This window comes from Siphateles boraxobius, unplaced genomic scaffold, assembly GCF_051911475.1.
Source record: "Siphateles boraxobius isolate OS27281-9 unplaced genomic scaffold, OSU_SipBor_1 143, whole genome shotgun sequence".
NCBI lineage: Eukaryota > Metazoa > Chordata > Actinopteri > Cypriniformes > Leuciscidae > Siphateles > Siphateles boraxobius.
In genome coordinates, this window is record NW_027508748.1 from 990,544 (window position 1) to 1,009,607 (window position 19,064).

General features: G+C 41.7%; 2 protein-coding genes and 1 long non-coding RNA gene across 3 annotated transcripts in view; 2 read left to right on the forward strand and 1 right to left on the reverse strand.

Moving 5' to 3' along the window:
- LOC143738328 (uncharacterized) overlaps positions 1-19,064 on the forward strand; it is a 57,834-nt gene that overhangs the window by 19,567 nt on the left and 19,203 nt on the right. The gene's annotated exons all lie outside the window — the stretch shown is intronic.
- On the forward strand, positions 932-4,364 carry gmfg (glia maturation factor, gamma). The gene is made up of 7 exons (XM_077230435.1): positions 932-1,104; positions 1,568-1,664; positions 1,795-1,844; positions 1,965-2,014; positions 3,375-3,457; positions 3,608-3,681; positions 4,062-4,364. The coding sequence occupies exons 1-7, from the start codon at positions 1,102-1,104 to the stop codon at positions 4,131-4,133; spliced, it is 429 nt and encodes a 142-aa protein (XP_077086550.1). The 5' UTR covers positions 932-1,101; the 3' UTR covers positions 4,134-4,364.
- paf1 (PAF1 homolog, Paf1/RNA polymerase II complex component) lies at positions 4,441-18,749 on the reverse strand. The gene is made up of 14 exons (XM_077230428.1): positions 18,241-18,749; positions 18,009-18,038; positions 17,514-17,606; positions 17,315-17,436; positions 14,601-14,667; positions 14,406-14,507; positions 10,576-10,681; positions 10,415-10,483; positions 9,603-9,706; positions 9,391-9,507; positions 7,745-7,873; positions 7,557-7,662; positions 7,332-7,419; positions 4,441-5,411 (listed from the first exon to the last, which is right to left on the reverse strand). The coding sequence occupies exons 1-14, from the start codon at positions 18,285-18,287 to the stop codon at positions 5,086-5,088; spliced, it is 1,506 nt and encodes a 501-aa protein (XP_077086543.1). The 5' UTR covers positions 18,288-18,749; the 3' UTR covers positions 4,441-5,085.

Consider the following 19,064-nt stretch of genomic DNA (forward strand, 5'->3'; position numbering starts at 1 on the left):
TTATTAATACTTTAGTTTTTTATCGCATTGACTACTGCAATGCACTTCTTGCTGGGGTTCCTAAAACCGCACTGAACAAATTACAATGTGTGCAAAATTCTGCTGCTAGGATCTTGACTGGAATCAGAAGAAATTAGCATATTACACCGATTTTAAAGTCTTTGCACTTGCTCCCGGTCAGGTTCTGAGTTGACTTTAAAATCCTTATGCTCACATATAAGGCACTGCATGGTCTGGCACCGCAGTATTTGTCTGCGCTTTTAACTTTATACACACCCAAGCGTCATTTACGCTCTTCGCAAGGTGGTCTATTGGCAGTCCCACAGACTCGGTTGCGTACTGTAGGGGACAAGGCTTTCTCATACTATGCTCCTAGACTTTGGAATGCTCTCCCTCCAAAAATTAGAGACGCAAAGTCTTTAAGTAATTTCAAATCTTTATTGAAAACGCATTTTTTTAGGTTAGCTTTTACTTGACTTTTATTTTATTGTATTTTATTTTTGTTTATTTTATTTTTCCTCTGAGTGTATTATTTTTAATTTGCTTGTTTTATAATGTAAAGCGCCTTGAGAAGCTGCTTTAAAGGCGCTATATAAGAATAAAGTTATTCTTCTTATTATTATTATTATAGTGTCTAACGCAGCACTAAGATCAAGTAAAACTAGTATTGAGATGCAGCACACATCAATATTTTTTGACAAAATTACATCTAAATAACTTTTTATTTTTGAACTAGATGCATCTGAGTTAAATGTGTGTTATGAGTAAACATGCATTGTTGTATGCTGCATACATGTTATTTCTAACAGTGCACTAGTGATTCGGATCAGTGCTGCCCCCTGCTGGAGGGGCTGGAACTGCTGTGAATGTAGAACTGAGAAAAATCAACCACACAACAATCATTTCAGCTCAACATTTTGGTCTTTGTAAAAAATCTGAAATAAATAACCATATTTGTGAATCTCATTTTAGCAATTCAGTTGCAAATAATCTGTCATTCTTCAAAAAACCAGAAGACGGTGAGTTTGACGTCAAATCCCTCAGAAAGCGTCTTCAGCATCCTGTCACAAGAACCCAAAAGAGGAACCGCAGAGCTGCAGGATGGTAAGACGCATCTCATCGATGCTTCTGTTAGATCTAATTTGATCAATAATGTGCATGAGTCTCAAAGTATCGTGAGTTGCTGTAGATTCACTTTATGATATATGATCATTTTGTTTAAAGAGGAAGCAACGAATTACAGCAGCAGAGCAAAACAACACTTCCTGTCCTCAATCTCTTACACAAGAAGTTATAATGGCGTTAACCCAGCTAAAAGGGAACTTTCTAACTTTGGCTAATGTTCCTGTTATGAAAAATGTTTATTAACGTTAAGAACATTCCAAAGTAACATTCCAAAAATGTGTGCAAAATGACTAAATGGAATAAAACTTGATGTTTGAAGCATTCAGAGAACATTCAGAAATAACATTTTCATAACTTAACGGGAATGTTAGCAAAATGTTATAGAGTGATTGTAGTGATTTTAACCATCGGAGTTATGAATACATTGGTCATGTTTCATCAGTCGAGTTCTCTAGTCGTGTGCGAGGTGGACGTCAGTCTGCAGGAGAAGCTCAAGAAGTTTCGCTTTCGCAAGGAGACGAGCAACGCAGCCATTCTGAGTGAGTTTCACAGGGAAACAAACATGTGTGTTGTTTGTCTGTGTGGAAATAAATGCACCTCTTCTCACACCGAAGCAGTTTAACTGGGCTGGTATTTGTAAGACAGTCTTTTAACGCATGTTTTCTTTAGTGAAGATCGATATGGAGAAACAGCTGGTCATCCTGGAGGAAGAATATGAGGTTAGTATTTTCTGTGTGTGTGTGTGTGTGTGTGTGATGCTCCGAGAGTCATGAGGTTAAAGGTCATCCCTCTGTTAAACTCTGTGTATGTGTGTGTGTGTGTGTGTGTGTGTGTTTCAGAATATCTCTCTGGATGAACTCAGAGAAGAACTTCCAGAGCGTCAGCCACGATATCCTTACAAGTGCCACAGCAAATGACATGTTCAGATGTCTTTAGGGTTATTATTTTAGTTAACTAAAACCATACACTGCACGGCCAAAAAAATAGTCAGTTTGAATTTAAATAGACAAATGCTTAAGAGTCTATGATTGGATCATTATTGCATTGATTATTATATTTCTAGCATGTTATTGGCAACAGTTCTGAATTAATGGAGTGTTTAGATTTTCATTTCTTAAACAACCATGTTGGAAGAACCATGGTCGTATTCCAGGAGGACAAAGCCAAGATTCATCAGGCTCAGATTCTAGGCTCATAACATCACAACATTTACTTTCATCAAGAGGTGCATACCGTTTTGGTCAAGATCTTGTTTAGAAATGCAAGAGTCCAGCACTCTGTAAAGTCTCCTCCAGCACATCCCATAGACTTTCCCTGAATTTAAGATCTGGTCTTCCGCCTGATTCATGTGTGAAAATTATTCTTCATGCTCCTCACAACCATTCTTTCACCATTTGAGCTTGATGAATCTTGACATTGTCATAGACACTAAAACCTAAAACAAAAACTGATTGTGATAACATAACAGGGAACTCGGTTCTCAGAACTTCTGCTAAAATTATGACAAAGCTCTTTCAAAGCCTATTAAAAAAAGTAATGTTTAGAAACAAAATTTTCATAACTTAATGGGAATGTTAGCAAAAGCTTGTTTATTGAGGATGCAGGACAACCAGTTAGTAATGCATTACAGTAATCCAGTCTCGAGGTCATGAATGCATGGACTAACTTTTCTGCTTCAGAAACAGATTATCTGTAGCTTAGCAATGTTTCTGAGGTGGAAAAAGGCTGTTTTTGTAACACATGAAATATGATTTTCGAAAGACAAGTTGCTGTCTAATATAACTCCCAGGTCTTCAGCTGTAGAGGATGAAGCTACGGTACATCCTTCTAAATGCACATTATATTCCAAGAGATTCTGTGTATAGGTTTTTGGTCTAATAAATAATAACCCAGTCTTATCTGAATTTAATAGAAGAAAAATACAGGTCATCCAATATTTAATATCTTTAACACACTCTTTCAACTTGGATAATTTAGAGATTTCATCCGATCATGATGAAATATATAACTGAGTATCATTGGCATAACAGTGTAAACTAATTCCATGTTTTCTTATTATATTACCAAGTGGCAGCATATATATTGAAAACAGCAGGGGGCCGAACACAGAGCCTTGAGGCACTCCATAATTTACTGACGTTTACTTACATTTTTCCCTGTTTAAATAGACAAAATGTTGATCAAAAATCTTGATGTGAAAATAACCCTGATGTGTTCACTATCTGTGTTGTTTCTTTAACTCAGTGCACGTATATTGTGTACAGTTATAAACTGACCCACGGTGACGGACGCGTGTCGTATCCGCTCTGCTTCATCTTCTCTAGTCCTGTGGGTGAGTAAAGATTTCTGTGCTGATAAACCAGCTGGTTTGATATAATGATACTATTATATCAGTATAATAGTGTATGTGCTTTATATTTTATGCTCATGATTTCCATTGGAGTTGCTGCTGAATCTTTTGGCTGTGTCTGAACTCTCACAGGCTGTAAACCCGAGCAACAGATGATGTACGCGGGCAGCAAGAACAGACTGGTTCAGTCCGCAGATCTCACCAAGGTAAAGTGCTCATACTTAATACATCTCATCAACAGCCTGCGTGTTTCTGCATAAATCTCAGCTATGCAATAATTTCACTTCACTGAGCTCAGCTTTTTGTCATTAATTTAAGATGTCTGAATTGTAATCCGTTAAATACACAATGATAAAACAGAATCTCTAGCTCTTTCACCGGACTGTATGAGATGCATTTGAAAATTATGAAAAAAATTAACCCATCACTTAATTCTATATGAATGCATATGTTATGTTAATAAACTATTACTTAACACAATTACAATTATTATTATTATGAATAAAAGCATTTTTTTTGTACACTTTTGTCTGATTGAATTGCTGTTGAAACGGATTCATAAAAGCAATAAATCTTTTGTCTGCAGATTTTTGAGGTTCGTAATCCGGACGACCTGACCGAAGAATGGCTAAAGGAGAAATTGTCATTTTTTCGCTAAATTGCGACCAGACTCATGAAATCATGTAGAAATCAACGATCAAAACTGATCTCTTTTCAGCAAGAAGTTAATCTGTTTAAATATATCATCATAATTCTTGCTCCTTTCATTGTCTAAAATGTCTTATGTAAGACATTGTGTCTGTAAGTCTGTGTGAACCATGTTCACAGTGGCCTAAAGCATTTTAATGAACATGTATAATTCATAACATAAATCATGTTTGAAGTCTCATTTATGTTTGAATCAGCTCATTTTGGTGATTTTGTATGAAGTAGTTCAGGTGTAGAATAATCAAAGAACTCAAATGTAACAAAATCATTGTTTATTTACAATGTTTACACTGTAATGAGAGGAAAAAACTACAAAAAAGTCACTCACTAATAAGCGACTCGCTTCAGTCTCACATAATCAAAAGCCAGAGAAATAAAACAGAAGCATCAAACACCAAATGCAAACTACAGCAGGACAAATCTGTGTAATTCAGTTAATATCTCACATGGATGTGAAACAGATGGCATGACACGTGTGTGTGTGTGTGTGTGTGTGTGTGTGTGTGTGTGTGTGTGTGTGTGTGTGTGTGTGTGACGCTCACAATCACGTCCAGGTCACTGATTATTTCCATGACGAGTAAACGCAATGCAGGAAAAACACAAGCAAAATATAATTTCATGTGGATGAAAAGGCATGTTTTCCATGACATTCACCAGAGAATAGGAGAAAGCGTGAGAGAGTTTAGTTGTGAATACTAACAGATAAATGGGGAACACAAAAACGCGCGTCTCCAGGTCACTGATTATCTTCATGACGAGTAAACGCAACGTCACAATGCAGGAAAAACAAGCAAAGTAAAATTTCATGTGGATGAAACGGCATGTTTTCCATGACATTCACCAGAGCATACGAGAGCGTGCGAGAGAGTTCAGTTGTGAAGGGGAACACATAAACGAGCGTCTCATTCGCTGTCGCTGTCTCCGCTGGAGTCTGACGCTCTCTCTCTCTCGCTGCCGCTGTGCTGAACGCTGCTGCTGTTGCTCCTCGCTCGCCCACCCTCCTCTTCCTCGCTGTCATCATCGCTGCCGAAGATCTCCTCCTCGTCGCGGGCCGCGTCCCGGTCCTCCCCGCTCTCGCTGCCGCTGCTCTTCCTCTCACGCCGCTTGCGCACCGCCTCATCCTCCTCCTCCTCCTCCTCCTCCTCTTCTTCAGCGGGCCGCTCCTCGTCCTCGCGCTCGGACTCGCTCTCGGAGTTGTCGGAGTCGCTGGGCTTCTCTCGCTCTTCGCCTGAACACAGTATCATATCGTCAGGACATCATCTTAATATTCTAATAACAGCGCCAAAGGAAAGCTTTTCAAACTACAAGGAATAAAGTAAAAAAAACAAAACAGGAATGATAACTGTAATGTTAGCACTATGGTAACTAAAATAACTAAAATTATAACTCTGACCGTAACTAAAACGAACAGTACAATGACAACTATGATAACTACAATAACTATAACAATAACTAAATTAAAGGGATAGTTCACCCAAAAAGGAAAATTAGCCCATGATTTACTTTCCCTCAAGTCATCCTAGGCGTGTATGACCTTCTTTCAGACGAACACAATCAGTTATATTAGAAAATATCCTGGCTCTCCCAAGCTTTATAATGGCAGTGAATGACTGTTTCTGTTTTGAAGTCCATAAAAGTGCATCTATCCATATAATAATAAAACTATAACTATGTAACTATGATCCTAACAGATAATAGGGCTGTGTATCACCAACAATGTCACGATACGATACGCATCACGATACTAAAGCCACGATACGATACGTATCACGATACTAAAGCCACGATACGATACGTATCACGATATGGATCAATTTGGAATTTAAATTTCTTTTGAGCAGAGTTTAGTAACAGTAATATCTTTATTGAATAAACAGTGTTATAACAGTTGTGATAGCTGAACAACTATTTAGTTTTTGTCATTAAAAAACAATGAGAGTTAAATTAAATAAGTGTTGGAATGTGCACCAAACACAGTAATTACTTTACATTGTTGAAATCATTTTAAACAAATAAATACAATAGAATAATATAGCCTAAGCCTACCAATAAAGAGAAAAGTTTTTGAATAGGTCTAGCACTAGTATTAAGAACTTAATAAAGTAATTAAATGTAAAATAAGTAGTATTTTAGGCCTGACTAAATTAAATACATCGACTATAAATCCAGATTCCTTATAATTAAAGCTATCTTTTGTTGTTCCGACAACAGTATTAATGACAGACACATATGGCTGCTGTCACTTTAAGAGCTAGTGCACGGATCCTGTTTTCATTATACTGTCACATCACATGCATTTTATGCTTATTTAAGACATAACCGACTGTGTTGGATACTCACCAAGACCGACATTTTTGACATCATTTAGCTTGTTTTTGTCTGTGAAAGCGATAAAATCCATGAAAAAGAACTTATGTTACTCACAGGCTGTTTGTGAGGCGGCTTTACTCTATGTAAGCATGCAGAGAAAACCATCTCTCAGAGAGAGCGTGCGAGCACTGAATAGTTTAAAATCGCTTGAATGTTTAGCGTGGTAAGACTTAAAAAGACGAGCGAATGGTAAACTTAAGTGACAATGCAATGCTCGCCCGAATATGCAAGTGAATATTCCGTCATGTCGCGACTCCTAAAAGCGAGAGTGTAGTATCGCCGGCTTCAGCGCGTTTGACGCTTGCCTTGAGCAACCCATTTTGAGAGACAGAGAGACAGAAGACGCGGCACAGCTGGACACTCAATCAATTTTTGCGGGAATTCCCCGCATTATAAGTGGGAGACCTGCGGGAATGATTAGAATAATGCGTAATACTCGCAATCCCGTGCTGAAATTCGAGCCCTGAATTGGCTACATTCAAAAGCACGGCTGTATCGATACGCGCATCGTCAGGAGTTCACGACGATATTCTGAGCACAGCCCTAACAGATAACTACAACCATAACTATGACTGTAATGATAACTTACAATAAGTATAATGATAATTGTAACATGAACTGTAACTATAACTATTATAATTTTTGTTATTTCATGGTTATAGTTCCAGGTGTGAATGAGCCTTCAGACTGAATCTACACAACACACTTTGACTGGAATCTCAAACTTTGTATTGAACACACACACACACTGCTGATATAAGGATGATGTGTGTGTTACCAGAGTCCTGCATCTCTTTCTCCAAGTCCAGCTCCTCTACATCTTCATCCTCCGGCTCGTGATTCTCCAGCTGAGCCTTGCGAGCATCCTGTCCATCACACACACACACACCTCATTTAGGCTTCTGAATCCTCCACTTATATCCAAATAAACTGTTTCTAAGCATTTATAAGTCTCGACTACAAATGTGAAAGTAAAGTGTGTGTGTGTGTGACGAGGACTAACCTGAGCCTCCAGCTCCTTCTCGTTCATATCTCTGTGTTTACACACCAGCACAGCGTTCGTGGACGACTGAGCGCCAACCTTCGCTCGCCGCTTGCTCAGACGCACCCTAAAACACACACACACAGGCGGTCATTCACAAACACACACCGAGATTAGTGTGTGAGCCCGTCTGTGTGACTGACAGTTACCTGGTCTCCAGCTCGTTGTAATAAACGCCGTCAGAGTCTCTGAAGATGAAGAAGTAGTTCTCCTCGTATCCTTTACTGGCCTTGTTCTTCACGTTCCAGTTGTACTCGCGAGCGATCTTATAATCGTACCTGCGCACACACACACACACACACATTACAAACAGGTGAGTTTGCGACAGTGTAAAATCTACCTTTCCTCTGGATTCACTCATAAAAACCAGTTATGGTAGTTAAATGTATATGCTAATGAAATCCAGTCATTCGTAGATTTATTACTTATCATTTAACCCCACATCAGCATCAAAAGCTACGCTCGCTCATATATTCATGGAAAATGACAAAATGCCTTTATTTAGACGACAAAAAAATGTCAAAACGTTTTAAACTCACATCGTCATCAGTGTCACAATCGTACGGAATAAAATAAAAAATGACGACTTTTTATCTCACTCGTTCTGACTATGGCAATTACGAGATCGCGAGAGATTCTCAAAATTGCAAGATAAAAATTCTGTGGTGGAAACGAGTTTTGTATTTTCCTGTCAAAATAACGGAGTTTATCTCGAATAATTCAGTTTTTAAGAACAAGCAGAAGATATGCTGGTTTCTCCGGGAGTGGGCGGAGCTAATGCGCAAACGGCTAAATCTCATTGGCCGGCGCTCAGCCCTGTTTTAATTTCAGCAAATCAGTTCGAGCAAACGCTGACAACGTGATTAATATTCATGAACCGAGCAGCTCATGTATTTTATATTGTCATTATTAGTAGTAGGATTATTTAATTACCATTATCCATTTTTTTACAGAAACACTGAGTGACCAACAATATCTTAAGCACCACCACCAGTCCTAAGTTCAGTTAAAATGACAAATATGCATTGATGCATGATTATCAAGTTTTAGTACTAATTAATAAAGTTCATTAAATTATGCTGGATTATCATAATATAATGCTTGATTGACTGATTTTAAGGGTGTACATTTACATATTTAAAAATATGTCATTTTACAAAGATAAGCTGATTTGGTGGAATATAAAATATTAAATAAAAAAATATAGCTTATGAAAAAAAAAAAATATATATATAAATAAATAAATATTTAATTATATAATAGTATATCAGTCTGTACTAGCCAATGGCGATTCGATTGCTAAGATGTGTGTAGAGGTTTGCAATGACACACATTTTTTAAAGTCACTTGTCGCCACCTACTGGTGTAACGATGTATTTAATACAATCTTTATTTGAAGCGTAAAGTTACTTTCAAAAGGTGATTTGCTCTATTTCGATCATTATTGTAGACGTCACTGTTTATATCCGAACTATAAACCTTTATCCCAGTACTTCTGTGAGAATCTGAATTATAGTAATAAATATTGAAATAATCATACTGTGTGTTGAAAAGACTTTCACATCTATACTCTCTCTGGATCAGAACACAGATCTGAATGTTCGCTGCGATCGGACTTTACAAAACTTTAATAGACCGAAGAATCGCTGTAATTTAGGAATAAGAATCGAGATCTTTTAATGATTAATCGTGATGCTCTAAAACCAACTAACGTTCACCTCAGAATATGACATCGCTAAACTTCATTCTGCTCGAGTTTCATGAATGAGTGTGTCTGTGTGTGTGTGTGTCTTACACTTCATCAGGCATGAAATCCAAATCCTCGTCCACGTCTCTCTTGCGTTTGCGCATCGTGTCCTCGTTGGGAAGGAAGTACGCCACAAACTGATTCCCCTCCTCATCCATCATACCCCTGTAAACACACACCGTTTCTGTGCTGTCCTGTTCATGCTTGTGAAACATGGGTGATTCACACTGATTACACATGCTCTGAGGATTCACACACACCTGATCATGGCCTGTGACATCATGTCCACTCCCGCCGGTGCAGAAACATCTTTCGGAGCCGGATCTGAATCAAAGATGACTTGAGCGCAGGGATTAATCCACATCTGTGAGCGGACACAGGCGGATTAATCAGCAGCGATAGTTGCTTTAACTATCAGTTATGATGTCACCAAAGGCCGGTACTTGAACTCGTTTCATAACTTTATACAGTTGTTGAACTGAACTCAATCAACACTGAAATTAATTGATCTGAATAACAACACTGTTGTTGTTTTCAGAGTCTTTGATTGTGTGTGTTTGTGAGAGAGAATGTGTGAGTGTGTGTGGGTAAGAATGTGTGAGTGTGTGTGTAAGAATGTGTGTGAGAGAAAGAGTGAGTGTGTGTGTGTGTGTGTGTGAGACAATGTGTGTGTGTTTGTGAGAGAGAATTTGTGAAAGAGAGTGTGTGACAATGTGTGTGTGTTTGTGAGAGAATGTGTGTGAGAGAGTGTGAGACAATGTGTGTGTGTTTGTGAGAGAACGTGTGAGTGTGTGTGTGTGTAAGAATGAGTGTGAGAGAAAGAGTGAGTGTGTGTGTGAGAGATAGAATGTGTGTGAGAGATAGAATGTGTGTGAGAGATAGAATGTGTGTGAGTGTGAGAGAATGTGTGAGTTTGTGAGATAGAGAGAGTGTGTGTGTGTGTGTGTGTGTGTGTGTGTGTGTGTGTGTGTGTCTGTGTGTGTGAAAGATAGAATGTGTGTTTGTGTGTGTGAGAGAGAGAGAGAGAGAGAGTGTGTTTGTGAGAAAGAGTGTGTGTGTGTGTGTGTGTGACCTTGAAGTCTGGGAAGACGGGCAGCACCTCCACAGGTGTGACTCTGGGTTTGCTGTAATGCTGGGCAATCTGAAAGATTAAAACAGAAGAATGGATTCAGACATCAATCTGATGCTGACGTCACGTGTGTGTGTGTGTGTGTGAGATCTGCATGTGCTCACGGATTTCTGTGCGTCTTCAAAGGTTTTCTCAATGGCAGCGATCTGACTGTCTCTGTCTTTGTAGATCTCCTCCTCTGTGAACTGCTGCTTCACGGACACACCGATCCTGCAGGAACACACACTCGTTCAGTAACACTTCATACATGACATCACTGAGCTTACTTTAGCTGGACTGCGACGCTACTTTCTTCTAGAAACAAACTTTGTTGCATTATTTTCCTGTTATCTCTGTAAAGCTGCTTTGACACGATCTGTATTGTAAAAAGCGCTATAGAAGTAAATGTGACTTGACAAAAAGATTGAAACCAATATTTGGAGATACGAGCAATTTAAAAGGCCAGTCGTTTTTGACCAGGAGCAACAAATTAGGTAAAGGATTTTCAGAGCTGCACAATAATTACACAGTAACACAAACATAAAATAAAGTGTAAGTGGTCCTTCTGCATATGGAGATGCGAGACAGGTGTGTGTGTGTGCATATGGAGATGCGAGACAGGAGTGTGTGTGCATATGGAGATGTGAGACAGGTGTGTGTGTGCATATGGAGATGCGAGACAGGTGTGCGTGTGCATATGGAGATGCGAGACAGGTGTGCGTGTGCATGTGGAGATGCGAGACAGTTGTGTGTGTGCATGTGGAGATGCGAGACAGGAGTGTGTGTGCATGTGGAGATGCGAGACAGGAGTGTGTGTGCATGTGGAGGTGCGAGACAGGAGTGTGTGTGTATATGGAGATGCGAGACAGGAATGTGTGTGCATATGGAGATGTGAGACAGGTGTGTGTGTGCATATGGAGATGCGAGACAGTTGTGTGTGTGCATATGGAGATGCGAGACAGGAGTGTGTGTGCATATGGAGATGTGAGACAGGAGTGTGTGTGTGCATATGGAGATGCGAGACAGGAGTGTGTGTGCATATGGAGATGCAAGACAGGTGTGTGTGTGTGTGTGCATATGGAGATGCGAGACAGGTGTGTGTGTGCATATAGAGGTGCGAGACAGGTGTGTGTGTGCATATGGAGATGCGAGACAGGTGTGTGTGTGTGTGCATATGGAGATGCGAGACAGGTGTGTGTGTGTGTGTGTGTGTGCATATGGAGATGCGAGACAGGTGTGTGTGTGCATATAGAGGTGCGAGACAGGTGTGTGTGTGTGCATATAGAGGTGCGAGACAGGTGTGTGTGTGTGCATATGGAGATGCGAGACAGGTGTGTGTGTGCATATGGAGATGCGAGACAGGTGTGTGTGTGTGCATATGGAGATGCGAGACAGGTGTGTGTGTGTGCATATGGAGATGCGAGACAGGTGTGTGTGTGTGCATATGGAGATGCGAGACAGGTGTGTGTGTGCATATGGAGATGCGAGACAGGTGTGTGTGTGCATATGGAGTTGCGAGACAGGTGTGTGTGTGCATATGGAGATGCGAGACAGGTGTGTGTGTGCATATGGAGATGCGAGACAGGTGTGTGTGTGAATATGGAGATGCGAGACAGGTGTGCGTGTGCATATGGAGATGCGAGACAGGTGTGCGTGTGCATATGGAGATGCGAGACAGGTGTGCGTGTGCATATGGAGATGCGAGACAGGTGTGCGTGTGCATATGGAGATGTGAGACAAGTGGGTGTGTGTGCATATGGAGATGCGAGACAGGTGTGGGTGTGCATATGGAGATGCGAGACAGGAGTGTGTGTGCATATGGAGATGCGTGACAGGTGTGCGTGTGCATATGGAGATGCGAGACAGGTGTGCGTGTGCATATGGAGATGCGAGACAGGTGTGGGTGTGCATATGGAGATGCGAGACAGGTGTGGGTGTGCATATGGAGATGCGAGACAGGAGTGTGTGTGCATATGGAGATGCGAGACAGGAGTGTGTGTGCATATGGAGATGCGTGACAGGTGTGTGTGTGCATATGGAGATGCGAGACAGGTGTGGGTGTGCATATGGAGATGCGAGACAGGAGTGTGTGTGCATATGGAGATGCGAGACAGGTGTGGGTGTGCATATGGAGATGCGAGACAGGTGTGGGTGTGCATATGGAGATGCGAGACAGGTGTGGGTGTGCATATGGAGATGCGAGACAGGTGTGGGTGTGCATATGGAGATGCCAGACAGGAGTGTGTGTGTGCGCATATGGAGATGCGAGACGTGTGTGTGTGTGTGTGCATATGGAGATGCGAGACAGGTGTGTGTGTGTGCATATGGAGATGCGTGACAGGTGTGTGTGTGCATATGGAGATGCGAGACAGGAGTGTGTGTGCATATGGAGATGCGAGACAGGAGTGTGTGTGCATATGGAGATGCGAGACAGGAGTGTGTGCATATGGAGATGTGAGACAGGTGTGTGTGCATATGGAGATGCGAGACAGGAGTGTGTGTGCATATGGATATGCGAGACAGGAGTGTGTGTGCATATGGAGATGCGAGACAGGTGTGTGTGTGCATATGGAGATGCGAGACAGGAGTGTGTGTGCATATGGAGATGTGAGACAGGTGTGTGTGTGCATTTGGAGATGCGAGACAGGAGTGTGTGTGCATATGGAGATGCGAGACAGGAGTGTGTGTGCACATGGAGATGCGAGACAGGAGTGTGTGTGCATATGGAGATGCGAGACAGGTGTGCGTGTGTGTGCATATGGAGATGCGAGACAGGAGTGTGTGCGCATATGGAGATGCGAGACAGGTGTGTGTGCATATGGAGATGCGAGACAGGTGTGCGTGTGTGTGCATATGGAGATGTGAGACAGGTGTGTGTGCATATGGAGATGCGAGACAGGAGTGTGTGTGCATATGGAGATGCGAGACAGGAGTGTGTGTGCATGTGGAGATGCGAGACAGGTGTGTGTGTGCATGTGGAGATGCGAGACAGGTGTGCGTGTGTGTGCATATGGAGATGCGAGACAGGTGTGCGTGTGTGTGCATATGGAGATGCGAGACAGGAGTGTGTGTGCATATGGAGATGCGAGACAGGAGTGTGTGTGCATATGGAGATGCGAGACAGGTGTGTGTGTGCATATGGAGATGTGAGACAGGTGTGTGTGTGCATATGGAGATGCGAGACAGGAGTGTGTGTGCATATGGAGATGCGAGACAGGAGTGTGTGTGCATATGGAGATGTGAGACAGGAGTGTGTGCGCATATGGAGATGCGAGACAGGTGTGTGTGCGCATATGGAGATGCGAGACAGGTGTGTGTGTGCATATGGAGATGCGAGACAGGTGTGTGTGCGCATATGGAGATGCGAGACAGGAGTGTGTGTGCACATGGAGATGCGAGACAGGAGTGTGTGTGCATATGGAGATGCGAGACAGGTGTGCGTGTGTGTGCATATGGAGATGCGAGACAGGAGTGTATGCGCATATGGAGATGCGAGACAGGTGTGTGTGCATATGGAGATGCGAGACAGGTGTGCGTGTGTGTGCATATGGAGATGTGAGACAGGTGTGTGTGCATATGGAGATGCGAGACAGGAGTGTGTGTGCATATGGAGATGCGAGACAGGAGTGTGTGTGCATGTGGAGATGCGAGACAGGTGTGCGTGTGTGTGCATATGGAGATGCGAGACAGGAGTGTGTGTGCATATGGAGATGCGAGACAGGAGTGTGTGTGCATATGGAGATGCGAGACAGGTGTGTGTGTGCATATGGAGATGTGAGACAGGTGTGTGTGTGCATATGGAGATGCGAGACAGGAGTGTGTGTGCATATGGAGATGCGAGACAGGAGTGTGTGTGCATATGGAGATGCGAGACAGGTGTGTGTGTGCATATGGAGATGCGAGACAGGTGTGTGTGTGCATATGGAGATGCGAGACAGGTGTGTGTGTCACTCACTTGACTTCCACCTTCTCGTTGGAGACGCCGTATCTGTTGAACTCGGTGGAGATGTACTCCGTCTTTCTCATCCATGGCACCACCTTCGCATGCTGCTGCGACCTGAACACACACACACACACACACACACACATCTGTCAGTCTCAGTGCTGGGTCAAAGGTCACTCACAGGAGCATGACATCACTCTCTCGCACCTCTTTGAACTGGACGGAGCCGTGATTTCCTCCTCCAGCAGTTTCTCATCCGCAGGATCCAGCAAAACTGAAACACACACACGAGCATTGGGTTTCTATACTCTGGGAAAAGCAGATTAGAGGTTTTACATGGTGTGTAAGGCTGAGCAATTTTATCGATTCTGCGATATAAATCGATATTTTTTTTTCCAAGAAAGTATCGATTTTTAAGCCGCGAGTATCGATACACGAGTCCCATTCAAATCCCCCGTGTTTACCCCCGTTCGCTTTAAAGCTCAGACGTTTTCGGTTCTGCTGTCGGTACTGGAGAAAATAGAAAATACACATAAGCTACTATTTATTATTGATATTAAAGACGTAATATTGAACATGTTTATCTCGCCAGCCAGCTCTATATATAATAATATTAAACCATTTGTCTGTGATGCAATTTTGCCATTCGCAGTCCAGAAGAGAGAGAGCGATCTCTCACACGGAGCCACAGCGTGCAATCACTGACAATGAGGACAGAACTAAACATTCAAACGTGGTTACACTTCAGATCTGCGATAATATTCTAATTTTATTTTAGATTTCGGCTTTCAGAGATTAGAAAAAGAAGATATTTGAGATGAAACCAAACTAACTGCATTATGTCTAGAGCAAATTCCTTCCCTTCACAGCGATGTGCTGTCATTTCTTCCTAAAACCCAAACGTACCGACAGAATCAGCACGATCGGTGATTGTTGTAAAATGCAGTCTCTACTGTTGCTAAATTGCGGACGCGTTTAATCATTAAAAGAGCTATTAAAAGCACAAACATCTGCGCAAGAGTTGTTCACAAGGCGACGCGCGCTCTGAACGGGACTGCAACGAGACAAGAAAAGTATAGGCTACTTAACTTTGGGCTTCATGTGCGCATCTAAACTAGCAAATATACATAATAATATAAAAATGACCAGCTATGAGATTCACTGAAACACAGTTTATTTACTTAAACAGTTTATGTCTTAAATGGACGTAAATAGTTAGGAGAAAATGATGGTGCATCAGTCACCTATTAGATCTGCACTCGGTCTTAAAGGGGCAGCGTCTAATAAACCTGCTGATGATGGAGCCATTAATGTGAATCAAACAACAAAAGGCACTCACAGCTCTAAAATGAATGACTTAAACTTGTCCAGTCAGAGACATATATTGTGTAAATCAAGTTTTTAGTTTTCAGTTCAAATAATTCAATCCAAGTAAATGCAACACTCACAAGATGTCACCAAAATCACTCTGTCCCCTTTAAATCTTTCAGAAAATGATGTAAGTGTATCTAATTATATCGAATCGTATCGTTGGCTGAATATCGTGATATATTGTATTGTGAACTGAATATCGTGTATCGTATCGTGAGATTAGTGTATCGCTACAGCCCTAATGGTGTGTGTGTGAGTGAGAGTGTGTGTTTGTGCACGAGTTAGTGTATGTGTGAGTGAGAGTGTGTGTGTGTGAGAGTGAGTGAGAGTGTGTGTTTGTGCGCGAGTGAGTGAATGTGTGAGTGAGAGTGTGTGTGTGTGTGTGTGTGTGTGTGTGTGCATGAGTGAGTGAGAGTGTGTGTGAGTGCGTGCGTGTGCGAGAGAGTTAGTGAGAGTGTGTGTGTATGATTGAGTGAGTGTGTGTGTGTAAGTGAGTTAGTGAGAGTGTGTGTGTGAGTGTGTGTGTATGTGCGTGAGTGTGCGATTGAGTGAGAGTGAGTGTGTGTGTGATGTCACTGTTGGGGTCGATGCGGTATGTATCAGGGATGATGTGTGTGTGTGTGTGTGTGTGTGATCTCACTGTTGGGGTCAATGCGGTATGTATCAGGGTTGATGTGTGTGTGTGTGTGAGTGTGTGATCTCACTGTTGGGGTCGATGCGGTATGTATCAGGGTTGATGTGTGTGTGTGTGTGTGTGTGTGTGTGTGTGATCTCACTGTTGGGGTCGATGCGGTATGTATCAGGGTTGATGTGTGTGTGTGTGTGTGTGTGTGATCTCACTGTTGGGGTCGATGCGGTATGTATCAGGGTTGATGTGTGTGTGTGTGTGTGTGTGTGTGTGTGTGTGTGTGTGTGAGTGTGTGATCTCACTGTTGGGGTCGATGCGGTATGTATCAGGGTTGATGTGTGTGTGTGTGTGTGTGTGTGTGTGTGTGTGTGAGTGTGTGATCTCACTGTTGGGGTCGATGCGGTATGTATCAGGGTTGATGTGTGTGTGTGTGTGTGTGTGTGTGAGTGTGTGATCTCACTGTTGGGGTCGATGCGGTATGTATCAGGGTTAGTGTGTGTGTGTGTGTGTGTGATCTCACTGTTGGGGTCGATGCGGTATGTATCAGGGTTGGTGTGTGTGTGTGTGTGTGTGTGTGTGTGATCTCACTGTTGGGGTCGATGCGGTATGTATCAGGGTTGGTGTGTGTGTGTGTGTGTGTGAGTGTGTGATCTCACTGTTGGGGTCGATGCGGTATGTATCAGGGTTGATGTGTGTGTGTGTGTGTGTGTGTGTGAGTGTGTGATCTCACTGTTGGGGTCGATGCGGTATGTATCAGGGTTAGTGTGTGTGTGTGTGTGTGTGATCTCACTGTTGGGGTCGATGCGGTATGTATCAGGGTTGGTGTGTGTGTGTGTGTGTGTGTGTGATCTCACTGTTGGGGTCGATGCGGTATGTATCAGGGTTGGTGTGTGTGTGTGTGTGTGTGTGTGTGTGATCTCACTGTTGGGGTCGATGCGGTATGTATCGGGGTTGATGAGGTCGATGGTGACGCCCAGATCCGGTTCGGTGAGCAGCTCGTGTTTGTGTTGCTTCTCTAGCGATGTGGCTTTATACTGCACAAACCTGCAACACACACACACACACACTCACTACACAACATCCCACGAGCCCGTCACGGCTGAAGCGGACCGGAGCCGTACCTGTGCTGGTCGAACGGATACGTGATGAACTTCGGATCAAACGGGATATCCGGAAGACTGTTTGCATATTTCACTCTGCACACGACACCAGACCTGAAGCACACGAGAAACACGTGACACATCATCACACGGTCTGTCATTGGTCAGTCAGACAGATGGCCCCGCCCTTACTCTCACGTGATTGGTTGAGTCAAAAGTTGAGATGTTGATTCAGTTCAATTCAATAACTGTGCATGAAACCAGTTCAATTCACAACAGAAGACAATTGTGTCATTATTCAGATCAAGTTTTGTTATTGACCAATAGTGTCAGTGCATCCTAAATAATTAGCATACCACCCACCCTAAAGAGTGTTCAAGATCTTGAATACTATTTAGGGTGGATAGCGTGAGAATTAGGAGGATGCAGAAAATGTTTTGAAAGCATCGTAGAGTCACAGTGTTTCTCTGTCAAACTTCATACATCAGAAGTGCACTTGTTCTTCATCATCATTACCTCTCTGGGACGCTTCTGTGTGCTGAACTTCTGCAGAAAACACACAGAAAGAGATATAAATCAGACATGACCAGGTCAGAATAGCGATTTCTAACGTCCATGTATTTAATATGTAACGTTACATCTATGTATCCTAGCCTTCTCTATATATATATAGCACTAAATATATATATAGTTTTTATGCTAGCATATTTGTGTGTTTAACCGGTTATTAATCTTAGATCTCTCTCACCGGTGTCCGTCCTCGCGCTGCGCCTGCGTCTGTATAGTTGGAGCCATTGAGGAGAAAATAAACGCGTTTTCTCCACAAAAATGATTAATATACAGCGATGAAAGAGTTCAAATCAGCTTATCGACACAAACAACAGCAACGCGCGCGCCTGCGTGCGGATGAGTGACTGACTTCCGCCCCGCAGAGTTCCTGCAGGACCCCGCGCGGGAAAAGGAGCTGCCCCACTCATCGCCTGAGTCAAACTCACCGCTTCACTGGCAAATTACTGTATATTCATGCATGTATTGACGTATATAATGACGCATATTTAACTATTTAGAAATATCGTATAGTTATAGCGACAAAGGTGTTTTGTTTTAATTGTGTACATTCATGTGAACTAGCACTAGCTGACTGCTTCTAGCAGTATGGAGGCCCAAATATGCAAAATTATAATAATAAATAGTAATAATAATTATAAAATCATTTTATGTAGTATTCTTTAATATTTTTAAAAATAATTTGTTATTATAATTATTTTATATTAAAATTGTCAAATAATAAAAAATACTATAAAAATTAATTATTTTATATTAAAATGGTTAAATAATAAATTACCATTATTTAACAACTTAAATATGAAATGTTAATATTATGTTATATTCAAATGGTTAAATAATAATAATTATTTAATGTAGTATTCTTTAATGTTATTTAATAATTGGCTATCATAATTATTATGATATATTAAAATTGTTAAATAACGCATCATTATGATTATTATTAAACCATTGAAATATATGTTTATACTACTAATTATTATTATTTTATTATTAACAATTTAA